Source organism: Micropterus salmoides, unplaced genomic scaffold, assembly GCF_014851395.1.
Source record: "Micropterus salmoides isolate LMB-PRFRI ecotype aquatic unplaced genomic scaffold, ASM1485139v1 Ms_hic_scaffold_3, whole genome shotgun sequence".
Taxonomy (NCBI): domain Eukaryota; kingdom Metazoa; phylum Chordata; class Actinopteri; order Centrarchiformes; family Centrarchidae; genus Micropterus; species Micropterus salmoides.
In genome coordinates this window covers 7,706,395-7,725,149 of record NW_024042261.1, presented here as the reverse complement: position 1 = coordinate 7,725,149, position 18,755 = coordinate 7,706,395, and the positions used below count along the sequence as shown (strand labels likewise).

At 39.5% G+C, this 18,755-nt stretch overlaps 1 protein-coding gene across 5 annotated transcripts in view; it reads right to left on the bottom strand.

The window, feature by feature from the left end:
- Nucleotides 1-10,227: 10,227 nt before the first annotated feature.
- Nucleotides 10,228-18,755, bottom strand: part of zgc:113279 (uncharacterized protein LOC553749 homolog) — a 13,330-nt gene continuing 4,802 nt past the window's right edge. For all 5 annotated transcript variants that reach the window (XM_038692765.1, XM_038692763.1, XM_038692767.1 and 2 more), the window contains exons 9-12: nucleotides 18,491-18,637; nucleotides 16,029-16,089; nucleotides 15,003-15,166; nucleotides 10,228-13,201 (exon numbers count right to left, since the gene is read on the bottom strand). In XM_038692765.1, coding sequence (XP_038548693.1) covers nucleotides 13,169-13,201; nucleotides 15,003-15,166; nucleotides 16,029-16,089; nucleotides 18,491-18,637 — 405 coding nt within the window. In that variant the 3' untranslated portion in view covers nucleotides 10,228-13,168. The remainder of the gene's footprint in view (nucleotides 13,202-15,002; nucleotides 15,167-16,028; nucleotides 16,090-18,490; nucleotides 18,638-18,755) is intronic.

Below are 18,755 nucleotides of genomic sequence, written 5' to 3'. Positions count from 1 at the left end.
TCCAAAACAACAGGATTCATCCTCTGGAGGCAAGAACGTTTTACTTTTTACACGTTATAGAAAGTGTTGATTAATGTTGTAAATTTTGTCCTGAACAGACTGATGTAAATCTAACCGTGGGACACTGTCATTTAAACTCTGAGGAGAAAAATGTAAACAAAGTTAGACAGCTCATTCTCTGGCTTTTTTCTTACCACCACATCACATAAGCGTCATCAGCAGATGGAGCTTGATTAGGTTGCATGGAACCTTAGCTGTTCAAAATGTCCATTATTCTGAGCCCTTGTGAACTTCTTGTCCATGTTGGCTTAAATATTTAGATTAAAAGTTTGTTCTTGACCTTGTAACCATAAGTTTTTGTCTATTACCATCCACAATTTGCCTTAATTTTCCCCAGCTGTGAGCAGCTTCTCAAATTCCTTTGAGAATTCTGTGTTCTATTCTACATTTTGGTCAACAGTGTCCATCAACAGCACACTCAAAAAACAAGGAGATGTATGTGGAAATCCTTTTGTTCTACTGGATTTTGTCACTTTTTCAGTGTAAATGTAAACTAAAATCTGCATAGAATTAGTTGTATACAGTAGTACAGATGTGCAGTCAATGAGAAGATCAGACATATTACATCACCAGTAACAAACAGTAACTAAGAATTTACAGGTATTGACATCCCTGTGAGGAGTCATATAGAGATGTTAGATCAATTTAGAGCGAGTAGGCAAGGACCATGTGGGAGGAGGGATGTGATGCAAGAAGGGAGGAAGGGGGTGGAGAAACCACAGTGACACTCCAGTAATGGAGGAGAGCAGAGGAGAAGCTGGAGCTCGGTGTTGCAGAATGGCCTGCAGCTCGGTTTGAGGTGGTGTGTATACCAGCAAGAAGGTTTTAAATTTGTCATGAGCAGCCGTGTGCAGCCAGTGGAGGAGGTGCAATAAGAGGGTGGGTGGTGATGTTTAAGATGGTGGAAGGGAGGTGTTTCAGGAGGCCAGCTCGGATAGCGATAAAGAAGACCACACAAGGTGGTACAACTCTCTGATTTAACCTTTTATTGCACAATAATTGGGGCCAAACACATTGGGGGTCATTAAGATCAAAGGAGGAGCTCAGGCAGTTACATGTGCCTGTGTGATTCTTAAGACGCCTTGAGTACAAAAGTGGTATTTTGGCCTGAGGGTGACAAGGAGGAGAGCATGTAGAGTCTTGGCAACATGCAGTCAGAGGTTCTTCCTCAGTAATTGTATGAATATCAGCCCACTAGGAGTCCATATAGATATGTTTATGAAACATACTTCAGGCCAACCACTAGCTTTACAAACTAACAAGCTAGTAGTTGGTTAGTTAGTTCTATAAGACCCAATCAGAGAGCCAATGCATGACCGGCTGCGTCACTGTTTCTAAAGTCCTCCGTTTTGGGCCGCCTTCACTAAAACGTTGGCCGTGTTTCCAAACTTCTACATTTAAGGTCTTTGTTTTCGCCGTTGTAGTCTGGACGGGAGGTGCAAACGTAGCAAAAGGTTGGTTTGTAATAGGGCACTCACAGGCTCTAATGGGCATTTGGCCAACACCCCCATCTGAGTAGTCCCAGACATTTAAACTGTTAAAGATGACACCAGAGGTGAAGGGAGGCTCTCCCAGGTACCAGAGTCACCATCCTGACTTCCAGTAGGTGAATCTATTTGCACAGCCAATGGTACAAACACTGTGGACCCCTGTGATCCTGATAAGTAAAAGTGAAAGCCAGTCTTCCTGTGGTACATAAAGGACACATGACTGACGCAGGACTGTGATGTTCTGAAGTGTGTTTTCAGTTACTAGACAGTGACAATTAAGACAAAAAGGTACAAGTATAAATATATTAGAAATACAAGATGTTTGATAAAAAGTCAGCAGTTATCCATCTCTTTTCATGGGATAATTACATTGTCAAGAGTTTATTCAAAACACACATGAACAGTAAATAATACAATAATAATAACATTTAAAAAAGATTTGGTGGATGTGCTACCTCCACAGTGAGGATAATCCACTCGGCATAAACCGCAGGAGATTAGTCCAAAACAAAATGTAGGTTGTCATTGTCATCCACCAAAAGATTCAACATTGCTTAATGATTCAGGAAATACATGCTTTGTTGTGGTTCATCCTTCAGAACAGTTAAGCACTTGCTTCAGATGCGGCAGCTAGATGCTCAATAAAATTGTTCTCCTTTTGCTTTAAATAAATGATCTGTGGTATTTTCATATAAACACAGGTCTGTTTTCCTTTCCTTTCTATTATTACTGTGAGGAGATACGGTAGATAACATCGAATGTTCCTCTCTTATCAGAGTATTCCCAGAGTCTTTTATGAATTTATGTTGTCTTTCCCCACCACCTCAAAAGCTACCCAACAAAGGATGTCCTGATCAGGAAACAGTCTGTTCCCTAATGAAGTTAAAGGTACCCTGTTTACTTAAATTTACATTCAGTGTTTCCTAGTGAAATGCATTACTTAAAACACACAATGAAGATTTGTGAAAATATAGTAACCTGCATTGTTTACAATTCTGTTTACGAGCTAGAAATCTTCTTCTGTGCCTTTTGCTGGGGCATTGCCATGTTCCTTGCTGTTTCATTGCAACCTGTTGATCAGAGGAATAGCGTGATATTGAAATAGTCAAGTTTTCCATCCATATGTAGTGCAACAAAATGGGGACCCATGCTCCATAGTGCTGCTATGCTGATGACTGTCAAATTTATGTGCCGGTAAGTCAGTCAAAAACCCTTTTAGAGTGTCTGAATGAAGTAAAAGCATGGATGGCTATGAATTTTTTGTATTTAAATGAGAGTAAAACTGAGCTCATGTTACTTACTCCGAATGACTCAGCTGCTGCGGGTCCTGTTGATCTGGGTTGGCTAACCCGAGATATTAGCTCTGTGGTCACAAATCTGGGAATCAAGTTGGACGGTCATTAAAAACTTGATGCCCAGATTGGTGCAGTGGTGAAAACCAGTTTTTTCCAGCTCAACATGATTTTGAGATTTTAATCCATGCTTTTATCACCACTCGTTTAGATTATTTGCCCATAAGAAAATTTGCCCATATTTCACTCATTCTCCAATCCTTACACTGGCTTCCAGTGCACTTTTGTACCAATTTTAAAATTCTTTTATTTGTTTTTAATTGCGTGCATGGCTCGGCCCCCCAGTATTTGTCTGATCTGCTTTTGCCCTACAGTCCATCTCGTTTGCTCCGATCGGCTGATCAGGCACTGCTGGTAGTCCCTAAATCTAAATGTAAATCTAGAGGTGGCCGTGCGTTTGCTGTGGCAGCTCCGAGACTCTGGAATGAGCTGCCTCTGCATATTAGACTTACTGAGTCATTTTCTGTTTTTAAATCTCGTCTTAAAACTCATTTTATTTTCCTTGGCTTTTAATACAGTTTGAGGGTTGTCCTTTCAGTTTTGTATTATTGTATTTATTTTTTGTGATTTATTGTTTTATTAATCTTCTTTGTTGTGCCTTTATTGTATGATGTTATTTGTAGACTGTGTTCAGCACTTTGGTCAACAGTGTTGTTTTAAAGGTGCTATGGATTGGATTGGACTAGTGGTTCAAAAGTAGATGTCACCTTACACAACAGGTCCAAACTACCAAAAAACGACACATTTTCTCATGAACCCTGGTCTAAACTGAATGGAGTTTTGCTTACAATGGTACAATATTTCTTCTCCCTTTACTCTGGATACTCCAGTCTACTCTGTTTCATTACATGCGACAGTGTGTTTAGTGGGTTAAAGCAACAGGAACACAGTGTCTGGGTTTTACTCATATTTAGCCCATGCTTTTTATTTGTAGAGAAATATTAGTCAACTAAAACTCTAGACAGTTTAGTCTTGTCTTAGTTAATTAAACATGAACATTTTAGTTTAGATTTAGTTGACAAAAGCCTTTTTTTTGACAACAAAACATGAGTTGTCAAACAAGTTTTGTTATTTTAGTCGAATTTTTGTAAAAACCAAGATTGAGCATTTAAATCAAATTTATTCAAGTGATTTTAGGTTAAAATAACTAGTAGTGCAAATCAGCCACAAAGTGAAGATTGTATAATTGAGAAAGCAGCTTTGCAAAGAAGGTGTCTGGTCTGATGTTATGATTTAACCAACATCCATGTAAAATGTTCTGATTTGCATATCTATTTTGAACTAACTTAATTGAACAAATTAGGCCACCAGATGAAAATTCTGTCTTTAAAATAGATCTACAACAGACCGTCAACAACAACAGACAGTCAACACCAGGGGCTTAGCCTAAACCTAGGGGGGTTTGCAGGGGCATGCTCCCCAGGGAGGTTTTTTACCCATTAATGGCAGCTAAATGCAATATTTTCCAAGTCATTTGAGATAACTGAATGTCTAAAAAGCTGTACATCATTTGGGATTGATAAATAAACCACCTTGTACCTTGAAAAACTTCATCCTGTAGAGCTTACATCCTCTGTATTTAATTGAATTGTCTGTCATTGTAAAACCATAACACAACAAATGTTGAGGGTCACTCATTTTCATTCCTGTAACCTAAAAAACTGCCCAATGTCACTATATTTAAGTTACATAACATCGGTAGGGTAGGAATTTGGCGTAAACATCAACACTTATCTTGAAATACATTTTTACTATGTTAGTATTTTAACCTGCGATACTAAAATAAAAGTTTAGCTGACAAATGTGATACATCTGAATCCATCCCATAATAATCAGGGCTGCAAATCAAGGATCCCCGACTACTCTGAATTGAATATTAGATGAAGAACATTTAGTCAGTAAACACAGTGACATCTGCTGGCTACAGATTGTTCAAATAGAACAAACTGGTTTTTTTGTGATATTTATTAAAAAAGAATAACAGAGCAAGTTAATTCAGGTCAGAGCTCTGAGCACAGTGGTGTGCTCGGAGAGTCTGACCAAGAGAAAAGATATCAGATAATTTATTACTAGCACTCCGACAGGGAGTCTGAGGAAAAAGGCCTGTGGCCTGTGAAAAAGCCCTAAGAGAAACTTCTCACCAGAATGGAATCCATGAGTCAGAACAATCTGCACAGGAATTCATTATAACACAGGTGCGCTTGAATGGGTGTGGAACTTAATTAAGCAGAAAAGTGGAACATTGTAACAGTAATTACAAGTATTGATACATCTGACACAATGGCACATTATTTAGCAAATGCCAGGTAGCAAACAGCCCCTCCTCTTTCACTCAGTGAGTGCATTGCACGAAACAGTCTTTGATAGTTTTCAGCTATAGCTAGCTTCTTTTAATGTAAATTTAGATAATCATGGCGAAACAAAGCAATTTGTTCAAGTTTGTAACAAAAAGACGCCGTGAGGAGCAAGGGGAAGATAATTCACCTCAAGTTCAGCCACCATTTTCAACCCAGACACCTACTACTGTGCCGATTTCTCCTCAAGAAGTGCCAAGTAGTAGCAACACACACGAGGCTAATTCAGGCTTTCCCCCGTCAGCAGCAGCACCTGAGTCTCCAACCACATCAACCCCTCCATGCCAAAGCACAGGTAACGTTAGGCCTAAATACAGTGCCAAGGACGTACAAGCCCCATCAGACCTGTCCAATATAGATGAACCTGCGACCCAGCCCAAACGCAGTTCATTCCCAGTAACCACTATAGCAGGCAAAGCTAGCACTTCCAGGGACACTGGGTTTTGTAAGCCATGTCGCCATTTCCCCACTGAGGACCGATTTATTAAAATTGGGTTCAATGACTGGAAACATATTTCCCAATGTTGTGTTAAACATGAGGGTAGCAGGACGCATTCTACTGCGCTGGGCAGAGCCCAGGGATTCAAGCAAAGCCACCAGACTGGACGGTGAAATATTATCAACCAGCTGAACAATGATGCTATGAACAAATCATTTGTGGAAAGGAATAGAGAGCACATTAAAGTTGTAATAGACCTCATTTTATTCTGTGCAAAACAAGATATCCCATTGCGTGGGCATCGTGAAAATGAAGAGGCATTGAACAGAGGCAACTTCTTGGAATTATTTAAACTAATCGCTAACTATGACCCAGAAATAAAACGGCGACATGATGAATTGCCAAGAAACGGGAAACTTACGAGCCCCCAAATACAGAATGAGATACTGGAAATCGCAGCATCTCTACTTATCCACGCCATATATGTGCATTGCAATTCCCATTGCCTTAACCTCGTCCTGTGCACAGTATCAAAGGTGTCCCCCAGCATTTCAACATTTTTCGAGGTCATCAACAACCTGCATAGTTTCATGACAGGGTCACATAGACATGCTAGATTTATGGAAATCCAGCAACAGCTACGACCAGGGAAAACAACGCTAGAACTAGAGAGATCCGAATCAACCTAAATTGGATTAAAAATTATTGTCTTAGTGCCCCTTCCCTCCCCCTCCCCTCCTCCACCCGTGCGGGAAGACAACTTGCAGCTGGCCTTCCTATCTTCACCTGCGCACTGGTTTATCTCTCCTTAAGGACAAGGCCAATGAACTGAACTTTTCTTTTTAACAACATAGTCAGTCTGAAGCCTCATACGTCACAAACACAGACTCATTATCTTACTCGCCCCATATACCCCCCCCTCCCCATCCCCGAACTGACTGCCTCGAAACTGCCCTCTTTATTTCTCTTCCTCACAAGTCACCTCAAAAAATCCCACCATGTGACCGCATGTAATGTGTGTTGTCTTGTGTATTATTATGTATTGTGATGTCATGTATACTATGTTGCTGTCTGCATTAATTCTTTTCTGGAAAACGAGTGGCGGCGCTGAATATAGCTGCGGCCCGGAGGCTTGCTCCAATAGAAACAAATTTCACTGTGTACTTGTGCACGTGTGACAATAAAGCTACCTACGAACCTATGAACCTCATAGCTCATGGTCAAGATCAGTAAGTAAAGTCCTGGCACTTTTGGGCCCAATTTTGGAGACCCTTGCTGAATTCTCTGAAAGCTCCAGCCACACAAAACTTGAAGCTGACTCCCTACTTCAGCAAATGCAAACCAGAAAATTTGTGTTTCTATTAGTCACGTTCAACAAATTATTTGAAATGAGTGACTACGCCACTAAGGGCTTGCAATCTTCCATCGTATCAGTTACAGATTGCATTGATCTAATCGAAGGCCTTAAAGAGAGCTACGCTACATTCAGGAGGACAGAAAATGACCGGGTCTCGAAAAAGGAAGTTACCAGCTAAGTTGGGCGATATGCAGGTTGAATCTACTATGGGCAAAGCATCACCTGTAAAGGACACCTCTGACCTAAAAAATATATGGAATTATATATTAGACAGGCAGATCATGGAACTGAACACTCGTTTTAAGGCTGACACGTACGGGTTTATGAGAGCCGCTGCTGCGTGCTTGCCTCGGTCAGACACCTTTGGTGACAAGGCACTAATACAGCTCGCCAGCACACACTTTTCCATTGATGTGGAAGATGCAGAACATGCAGTGTTTGTACAGCGGCCGAAGAGAAAGGTCACAGCGGACAGGACCTTTCCATCCCTTGTGGAGGTGCTCGACGCATGTCCTAGTGACATATTTCCCAAAATGAATCGTCTCCTGCGGGCCCTCGTCACCCTACCCATAACAAGCTGTTCTGTTGAAAGACTGTTTTCAACTGTCAATCGGATAAAAACTGGCATCAGGGCGTCAATGATGACACACAGACTGAACTCTTTGTCCCTGCTCTCCTTTGAAAGAGAACTGACTGAATCGTGTTCAACACCAAGCCCCGTCGTCTCCTGCTGTAATCATCAAAAGTAAGCTAATTTACTATTTCAGACTGTACTTACAGTGTTGGGGTATTGTTTATTCAATAGGAGGTAGTTTAGTTAGTAGTTTTTGTACAACTGCTTCATTCATTTTGAGCTGACGCTTTTATCCAAAGCGACTTACAATTGCTATATATGTCACACACCTCTGGAGCAACGAGGGGTTAAGTTGTTTCACAGTGGGAATCAAACCCAGGTCTCCCACACCAAAGGCAAGCATCTTATCTATGCGCCATCACCACCCATTCATGCTGATGTTGCTGCACCTACCATCTTTGCTTGTGTGTGGTTTACGCTATCTGTGGCCGCCGTTCCAGGCTAGGTTCAAATGTATTTTTTAACGTTACTGTGCATGTTGGTGGCAGTGTAGCTCTGAAGCTGTTGCTGCGTCTGTCAGCTGTGTGAGAATATGTGGCCGCCGTGCCCGGTTATGTTCATGTTGTGCCTGTAATAACGCCTGTGTGATTAAACTGTGATGCATTCAGGCAATAATATTTGTAATGGTCTAAGTTATTATAGTACAACATAGGATACGCTTTATAGATCATATATTGTAGAGGAGAACTAGGCCCACCTGATTTTCACTGTGCCCAACCACACTGTGATTTCTGCCTACACAACTGTGCTGAACCATTTCCTTTGGATGGTGGCTGAGATGTCCTCCTCGTGACTGGAGCGAATGAAACAGACCCTCTATGACAATAATGAAATGAAAAGATATTTTTAAAAAACCTTTTCATCAGCTGCTTATACATCCTCCTGTTGTGATTGAGTGGGGTTGTGGCCTGGGTGTTTCTTATTGCTACTTGTTGGCCTATATGGCACATTAAATGGTCAAACATCACGGTAGGATTGCGCAGACTAGATCAAGAAGATCAGGATAAGGCACCATGGTTTTGCCTGATTGCTGAGTGAAAGTTTTCAGGAGCAATTTTAAAGACAACAAGGCAACAACAACAGCTTCATGCAGTCACACCTGTAATTAAAGTATGGAACCAGTCTGATGAGCCCAAACACTTTCCCCCTCAGGTGTCTCAAGTCAACAACTTTGACATTCCTTCTGCCTCACCTGCTCTCTTTGAACATGCAGGCAAGCATGCATGAACACATGCCAACTCCATCTGCATGATTTGACTTTCTGAATTAGGTCTGTTGTGTGGAACATTTTACACTCTCGCCATTGTTGGTTTCTGTTTTGTAATTCAGTTCCTTCTTGCTTGTTAAGTCCTCTTCTTGTCCCCCAAGTGACTCATTTTGTTTGTCAGAAGCCTGAGGAGAGGCGCCAACCTGCCCGTAGCCTTTGTTGGGCATTTCTGTGTAAAGTGGTGAGTAAGCCTGACAGAAGAGTTTGTCATTTATTAAGTCATGTCATGTTCTAGGTTGAGAATGTGGGTATTGGTGCAGTCTTTCCCAGGTAAACATTATTTTCCGTCAAACTGTGGCACTGAGAAACAAAATGCTCACAGCTGCTGCCTCTACTCATGCTGGCCAAGCAAGTCCCAACGAATCTCGGTGATACTTGTGGGACGCTCTTCCACTGCTTCAAACCTTGTTAGTTGGGTTGAAATTAAGTACTTGAGAATTTTTTGGTAGCACCGCCACAAAATTGACCTTTAGCGCCACAACAGTATATTCTCACCTTCTGTCATTTCCAATACACATTGATAGTTATGTAAGTGATTGTAAACAGGAACACCTACAGGTAAATGTAAAAAAATGGCCAAAACTTCATTATGTAAAACAAAACTTGCTGATGATGATGCTGATGTTTAAAGTGCTGCTCAAATGAAACTAGTTTGGCTGTCTTCCCTTTGATCTTGCCCCCCCCCCCTCCCAAACCAGTTGTAGTGGTGGCCAAAGCATCACAACCCCTGCGAAATGACTCATTTTACTATGAAGATCTATTCGGTTGATAACACATGAAAAGTCTAGAAGACTTGCACAATTATTCCCCATTCAAGTTAGCAGTGGGCTAAACTAAGTTATTCAGCGTAACCAAATGGGTCACACTCTGGAGCAGCCCTGGGTAAGCTACTGCAATTCATATTTTCTTAAAAAAATAAAGATGTCAAGATATATACTGTTTATCATCAATGTAGATATGAATGTGTCTTATTGAATGCTGCTATATTATATTCAGTTAAGTGCTGAAGGTGGTTGTGGTTTTGCAATCAAGTTGCCTTTACTTGGACTGTGAAATCTACAGGTAATCTATAGGATGCAGTTTGATCAATATAAATACAACCTGAGCTGACCATTTTCCAAAGGACATCATATTAATATTGATTAATCACTTCCCAATACAAATCTTTGTATTTTATGTTGTTTTTTGTTGTGACTAGAGCAGGGGAAACTTGTCCTTGTGTTTTCAATGTGCTTGTGTAACAGTAGAGAACACTGTTAAAAGAAATGAACTGAAAATGTTTAATGAAGTTTATTGAATCTTTAACATGAATATTTGCATATGGTTCCAGAAGCATGATTTGTGATAATGACAACCAATACCCACCACCAATGTCAATCATTAAAGAACTGCTGTTTTTACATGCTGCTGCTGAAGTTACATTTCTGTGCACAATTTAATGTTCTTAAGAGCAGAGCAAAAAGAATTTAAAACTTGTTTATTGGCACTTTTTTAAATTTAGATGATTAAATGTCTTATTTTGCAATTCATTCGATATTTTTATTCAGAAAAATTGTGGCTGAATTCAGACCAAATTGCTGAGGTGAAACTGCAGGTCCCCTTATATGTTTTGAACAGGGGTAGTCTGTTCAGGCTGTGATGGAGGCCAGAGGGGGTGCTGATAAAAAAAAACAGCGAGAGCGAGAGAGCGTGCGGTGGTTGAGTGACCAAGAGAGTGAATGAGAAAAGGGAGTGCCGTAACAAGAAAGATACGTCAGAAATAAAATGTTATTGTTTCACAGCGGCTAAGCACAAATAAACACGCCTACAATACCCTGCTGCCTTTCACTGAAACGCCGGATTTGGTCTGAATTCAGCCTTAGACTATCTGTCTGAAGTATCTGCGTAATTCATCAAAGATTAAATGAATTATTGTGCCAGAAAAAACACAACCTGAGAGTAATAATGGTGACATGTTTGAAGTTGAAAACTGACTCACACAATGAATGATGAGTTTTCTAAAGTAAACCCACACTCCCCCCCCCTCTACAGCTTTGAATACAGAAAATACTCTAATACAAACAGGTACCAGATCCCCAACCCCTTTATATTCTAATACAAAAGAAAAGGTTTCGTAACAATGGTCCCACTGTAAAAGCTTTAACAGTAGTTCTTTTTTCACTTGAAGTGGATAAACTATGACATCCCTGCAGGGTAAAATAAACACCCAAGTGATCAATTGAACTTTCAGAAGAATATTGATTTGACTTCTTCCATTACAACACAATCCCCCACATACGTAGCAAGATACCATAAATGAATGTAAGATACTTTTAAATAACACAACTAGGTCACTTGTCCATCAGTAAATAACTACTTGCAGTAGGATACCACTATTTAACTCTTGAATCAGTAAATAATTGTTGTTGTTTAACAACATACATATAAACCAGTCTTTGCTACTAGAAAGTTCTTTATGTGACCATGGTTTTTTCTAAGCCAATGCATTTCATACCACTTGTTGACTATCACTTCAAAATACTCACATCATTATAAGTAATTGAAAAAAGCTCCCTTTGTCCCTCTATAAATCCACCATGTTATCGCTTGCAGCTACATTATTGTGACGTTATCCTTGTAGTTGTTGCCCGCCGCCACATTTAATAAACATCTTAGTAAGTACATTACAGTACAGTACATTAGTGACTGCATAGGTCATATGACTTTAAGCAATCTGAGGTTCACTTGAGACGGTCCAGAACATGTTTAGCCTGGCTTAGCACAAAAGTTTACATGTTTTTGTGTACTTTGAGACTTCTTCGGATGTGTTGGAATGCACCTTTGACCTTGTGCTTTCCCCTGCTTCCGGTCACCGAGCTAAGGTAGCTAGGCTAAACACATTATGAATGCTTCTCTATAGAACGCAAAGTGATTTAACTCAACTCCTCTTACTCCCAGTAAAGTTGCATTTACCAAAATGCCCAAGTATTCCTTTAAGCATTAAAAAAAAAAAAAAAAAAAAAAATTCATAAAAACATGTCAAAGACAGACCACAGTTCAAAGTTTACAACATGAACATATGCAGTATTTACTCCAAGACACCATACAGTGCTTGCAAGGGTTGGGCGATATGACAGTATAAACCGTGCCATGGTAAACATGCGTCCACTGGTAGAAATTTGGCAAAACTGTTTCCACTGCGGAAACTTATCCCTTAGTGCTTCTGCTATATATTCAGGGCAGACTGTAGCAAATCAGGGCTGGATTTCCGTGAGATCTTGTGAATCCAGCTGCCTCACAAGGCATGGGGGATTTGGACAGCAGGACTGCTTACCAAGTTCTCACGTGACATGAGAATGTGGTAAGCAGAGGTAATGCACCTCTAAGCTGGTTTGCCAGCCGCACAGAAAAAGTGTGACAAGAAAACACGGAGGAGAGTGAAACTGTAAATACAGAGCAGGACGAGTTATAAAATAATCAAATGCGATGAAGTACGGTACAGTATGATTATTATACACAATTTCTTAAATGCATACAGAACACTTACTGTATAGTGATAAATACCATTAACATTACAATACAGTTAGTGTGTTAGAAGATTTGGGCCATATCGCCCAGCCCTAATGCTTACTAAAACTTGTAATGTCCTCTAGTATACAAGACTTTTAGAAGATCCAATATATAAATACTATGGCTCTAAATCTTTTAGGCTATAAATCCAGCTGGAACCCAGTGGGGAGAGGAAACTTCCCGTTCTTGCAAGAGAATAATCTTTATGCACGTATCTATTGACCGGACATTTTGTAATATATTCAGTGATAAAAACTGTGGTACTGTTGCCTTAATATTACAATATAACCTAAAACCTTGTGTTTTAGATCACTTCCCCGCTCGACAGTTTATTTGGGGACCAGGCTTTTAAGATATCACTGGATCCTTAAAACACCCTGAGGACAACTTGTTACTTTAATGTAACAAACAATGGAAGTTTCACAGAAACCAATTAATGGGCACCAAACATTTCTGTGCAGGTTACAATAAAAACCTGATTGCAAGTCAGGCATTTTTACCACACACATAACATCAGATGCTTTACTTAGCAGGCCTGAACACATGTTTAGAGAGTGAAAGAACCCCACTAATTATGGTCCCTCTCCATGACAAATTCAAGCCTGAACAACTCAGAACAGTACCGTCGGGTCTCAAAATGTCCTGCCGGGCGGATGTGCAGAGTAATCAAGCAATACTTGATTGCATACTCCAGCTCCCCTGAGAAAGAGAGGAAAAACATTTGTTATCAAAAGTCTGTGTAACAAGTTCAGTTAATATACAGAGGTGAGTAGTCAAAAACTGTACTCACGTAAAAGTGCTGTTACTTTGCTAAAACAAGTAGAAGTAAAAGTGGTCATGAAAATAAGTACTTTAGTAAGAGTACAAAAGTATTTACTACAAAATGTACTTGAGTAGTTGAGAATAATAAATATTAATAATAATAATTAATATTGCATTAATATTATATTTTAGTACTCCAATAAATAAACATTGTTTAAAAATATAACTTATTTTCTTGATGTCACCCATATTAAATTATGATTTGACAAACAAATCAAATTAGGAGATAATTCTGTGATGCTTCATAAGTAATTTTCTATTAAATACAGGTGTTCACTTCTTTATGTTTACCTGAGGAAGATCCACTGTGGTGGTAACATTACATCAGTAACATCCACATGAAATAAGAGTAGTTTGTCTTTTTTGTAATAATAAGATTATAATAATTTGGTCTGCCTTCATCAGGCTACATCAACGAGCATGACTAACTAGTTAAATGCAGACTGCTCGTACACTGTTAGCTTGAATATTTACATTAAGGCAGAAAGCAGGAGGATTTGTTAAGCATGTTAGCATGATAGCTATTTATTATTAAACATATTAACATTAAAACAACAGCACAGTGTAGCCTACTGACTTAACAACGGGAACCAGCTGCACCAACATGGTTTCATCTTAGGGCGTAAGATACAGACGCTTTGAGAAAGCCTGACAAAGTGTTGAAATACCGCGCTATTGGTCAAGCCTACCGCGGAGGATGGCAAGCACCGCAAAAACCGCAAAGTTCATACTGTACACTTCAGGGCATGTTAAAAGATGACTGCTTCCAAAGTTCCACAACCTAACAAGCTCTGTAACGGTTCAAGGATGGATCGCCATGGGCTGTACGTGACCCGACTTTAAACTCTGAAGCTGAGTGTTGCCATGTTTTGTGTTGTTTTACTGTTTATTTTAAAGGTTAGCTAACTTGGCTATACTCAACTGAATTCAGGCGTCATGAGATTTGGACAAATGGAAATGTTGACCTGTAGTCACTAGTTTTCATCCACTCATGGTATCCTATTGTTGACATGACCTTTCACTCTTGAATAAAGGCACGCTACCAGCTTAATGATGACAGTCAAATCAAAAGAAAAGTTTCTGGTCAACCAGAAAGTCTTTCCATTTTCATTATGGAGAACTTGGCAATCACCGCTGACACAAATTTCTCTGTATGACACTTTAAAATCAAACTGAAGATGAATACCACAAGGGAACAGTGATGAACCAGACCAACTGTAAAGGTTGTGCAGTTTGTTTACCAAGTTCACAGTTGACATTGACTCATCATTTGTTCATGCTCTTCACGATGTGCTGCCCTGCCAAAAAGTACAAACAGACAACTGTACTTGACGTCTTCAGCACTCTTTGAATGTCCCCTGGCTAAAACGGTTAGTGAGCTGTGAGCGAGCAGCGAGACAACAGAGCTGCTTGGCTGCTGCTGAGGGGTCTGCTGGTCTGAGCATGCAGGAAGTCATGGTATAGTGCCTGGTTAGTTGCTAGGGCTACTGTACAAAGGGAGTAGCTTTCCTTGATCAAGTCTCCTTCAATTATAATTCAAAAGTTCCTCAAAATGGCATTAGGTTGTAACATGGATCTAATGCTCTTAGATAGAATTTTCCAGGTTTCCAGTCATTACAGTGTAATAAATAACTGGATTTGATCTTTATTTTAATGTAAAAATCTTACAGTGTCATACCATGCTATGCAGGTAGCTGCCCATCTGTAGCAGACACTCCAGAGTCTCCATCATCTGCTCTTGGCGCAACGTGTTGAGTCTGGTGTGATTGGGGGTTTTACTGCTTTCCAGCTCACGTACTGTGGCTTTCAGAGCCAGTGAAGCACACTGGATGACACTCATTCCTGAGAACACACATGCAAACATTTAGATTAATAGACTTCTGAGGAGGTTACATTCACTACAAACACTCCTAAATATCTAACCATTCCTAAACCTAACTGTAAGATGGTAACTGACAAAGAACAACAAACCAATTGATCTCAACGGAAACTGTTCTCACAAACAAATTTAACTAATTCTAGACAGAGGGTATGCTGTCAATGCAACTTTTTATTCTGTTGCTAAGTATTTTCATTTTGGTTTCACTAACTGGATGTCACTTTGTTAATATACTCCTACTTTCTTCCCTAATATTACTGATTATGCAACACCACACAACGTTTACAATATTTTATTAGTTTCTTGCTGATACTAATTTTGGCAAACATGCATTATTTTCAATATGGGACAAAAAAGTGATTGTAATGTTTCTTATAAACAATTATTTGGTAACTTCTTATGCAGATGAACTATACTTACTATAACTTAGGACTGGGGGATATGGCAGAAAATGTTATTACAATAAACAATTTCATTACATTTTGATAATTATCAGGATAAATGTCAAATCATTATTTCTTTCACATTGGGTGAACGGTTTTAAACTTTTCTTTGAGGTCAGAACATGACAAACACTTCGGAGGTAGAACATTCAAAGCAAATAAATCAATAAAATCTTTTTTCAAGAAATATGCATGATTAAAATTAAGTTAAATATTATTTCAGTCCTGTTTCCTCAACAAAATAAACATGTTAATAGAAAAATTAAGTGCTGATTCGTTCGTGATTCAAATGAATTAAATCAAACACTAATTGAACAGAGCTTTTATTAACATAGTTTGTCATTATTAAGAAGCCTCAAGGATTTGAAAGTAAGTTACTTACCAGAGTTATCGGCGGCTTCAACGTCAACATACACACCTTCCATCATTGAGTGTTTTAGAACCTAAAAGAAAACATACATCTGCCTTCAAAAACATTGATCTCAATAACATACAGTAGTTTGTTATTCTTTGGTAATGGAGTACACACTAGAGTTAGAATAAAGCCGTCCAAATGTGAATACAGTGTAAACAGTAAGCGTTGCCATATTTCCCAACATACTCAACGGTACCACAGCTGCTGTGGTCCAGGTGCTCTTGGATGAAGATAGACGGAACAGACTGGTGCACAATGACTGAGATTAATGACAGAAACAAACCTTCTCATTGTGAACTGTGCTAACTGTGTCCCGACAACATCAACATCTCCTACACTGCTGAAGATTTGCGCCCCACCACTAGAAGCCAGTGTACAGTTTGATGTGTACAAGAGCGCAGATGTTTGCGCAGTTGGTGGAAGTTGCACAAGATTTAATTTGAGTTACACCCACTTGAGTTGGCATGAACAACAGTGTTTTGATGATGTGTTGAAGGAGCACATACCTGCTGCCTACAGCTGGCTGCAGGCAGCCAAATGAGTATGTTCTTGCTATTGAGATAATTTTCCAGGACATTTTCAGTGATGATCAAGCTGATATGACAGACAGGGATCACGTCACACACTAATATATGTTCTTCTCTGCGGAAGTCTGATTGTTAAGACGTGCAGGCTATGGCTATAACTTATGTATGAAATCATATATTCCATGCGTGGAAATTATGATAAAATTGATCTTGCCTTGTTTTAATGCTATATTTTAACAGTATTATTTTTATAGCCTGAACACCAATATCTGATCAAATAACAGCTTTAAATTTTGCCTACTAACAAATTCCGGCATTCTGTTGAACCTTAGCTTTCTAAAATATCTGTGGTCCTCAGCCCAAATGCAGGGGAACGAGCAGAAGGATTTCACCCATGTTGCTCTCTGTACTGTCTACTACCGACAACTGGCACAATGAGCACTTTATTTAAACTTCACAGCAAACTCGGTGTGTTGATATGCACGTGTAATACGGTCAGAAAACTGGGACTACATCATAGGTCTGATCCAAAGATATTTGATGTTCTAAAGAACATGTCACAATAGGAAATTACACCAAGCCGTGGTATAAATCAGTTAACCACACCATGTCTCTCCCTTTACTAACGAAGCTAATCACAATCCATGGTGAACTATGGCTAAAATAGTGCTGAAACTAATGATTCTACCAATTATTAAATTGAATGGTTTAGTTTTTAAAATGTAAAATGAAAAAATAATTTTTTAAAAAGTCCTTCACAAATTTCCCTGACTCTGAAGTAGGGCCAATAAAAAACACAGAAAAAACTTTAAACTTGAAAGAAATAACGATTTGACATATATCGTGATAATTATCGATATCGAATGATATGAAATGTTTTTATCGTGATAACATTTTTGGCCATATCGCCCAGCCCTACTCTGAAGTGTTGTCTTTAAAATGCTTGTTATTAACCAACAACCAACAAACAGCCCCAAAGCCAAAAGATATTCAGTTAAAAAAATAAATCCTCAAAACTGAGAAGCTGAAACCAGCAAATGTTTTGTCAGTTTAGATTGTAAAATGACAATTAACTGATTATCAAAATAGGTGCAGATCAATTGATTATTGATTGATTTCCATTAATTGAATAATCGTTTCAGCTCTAGTCTCAAAGGCCGACGGTGTAAAAAAATCTTGACATCACAATGAAAGTGCACTGCTTGATGGCCCTCAGCTATCCCCACTCTGCGCTTCCACTCCACTGTGACACATGGAGAGTAACCAACATACAGAAAAAACACGGTGCCTTCACTGGTGCAGTGTGCCGACAAGAAAACAGGGTCTGTGTGTGTTGACCTTAGATGTGCTCTTCAAAGAGAGTAGAAAAACATTTCCGTCTTGTGTGTATTTGAGCTGTGCCATTAAAGCAAACACAGTTCAGAGAAAGCATTTACTCTGAAGCACGAGACAGGTTACCCAGGTTGCTATACAGCGTCGCCTGTAAAACATCACACATCTACATGTGATCAACACACACAAGCATCAAAGTGAACTATGTGCTAATCCTTGTTGTTCTCTACAGCCCACTCTTCATCTATCATATAAATGCAATCGGGAAACAAGTTCACTCAACGCATGGTGCTATTTAAATACCACATTAATGACACGCTGTACACAGATGGTGTGTCAATCAAAAACCGGCTCTGTTGCTTTTTGTCAGACCTTTTCATCTGACCTGTATAAAGACTAATGCCGACGCAGATGGAACATTCCTGACATGACAACCAATATACATGTAAGGAGCAAATGGTGTCATGTTGCTAAACATGATCGGAATAAGTCTGTGCAGCTCGCAAGCACTGACTCAGACATTTCTGTGATGGCGATTTTGAGCAGTAGAGAGGAAAACAAGGCTCTAACCTCCAGGACTCTGATGTAGCCTTTCTCAGCAGTGAGGTGGAGGCAGGACTTTCCCGAGCTGTTCGTCTCATTGACGTTTGCCCCCAAATGGATCAGATCCGCTACCATCAGGTGGTGGTTGTGCTTTGCTGCATGGAGGAGGGCGGTCTGCGAGCAGATGACCAATAACATTAAACTATGGATTGTCCAATTTATTTGTTGTCATATCTGTGGTTAAGTCAGCAGTAGCTTTATCTGTCAGACATTTAAACATTGACTAGTTAGT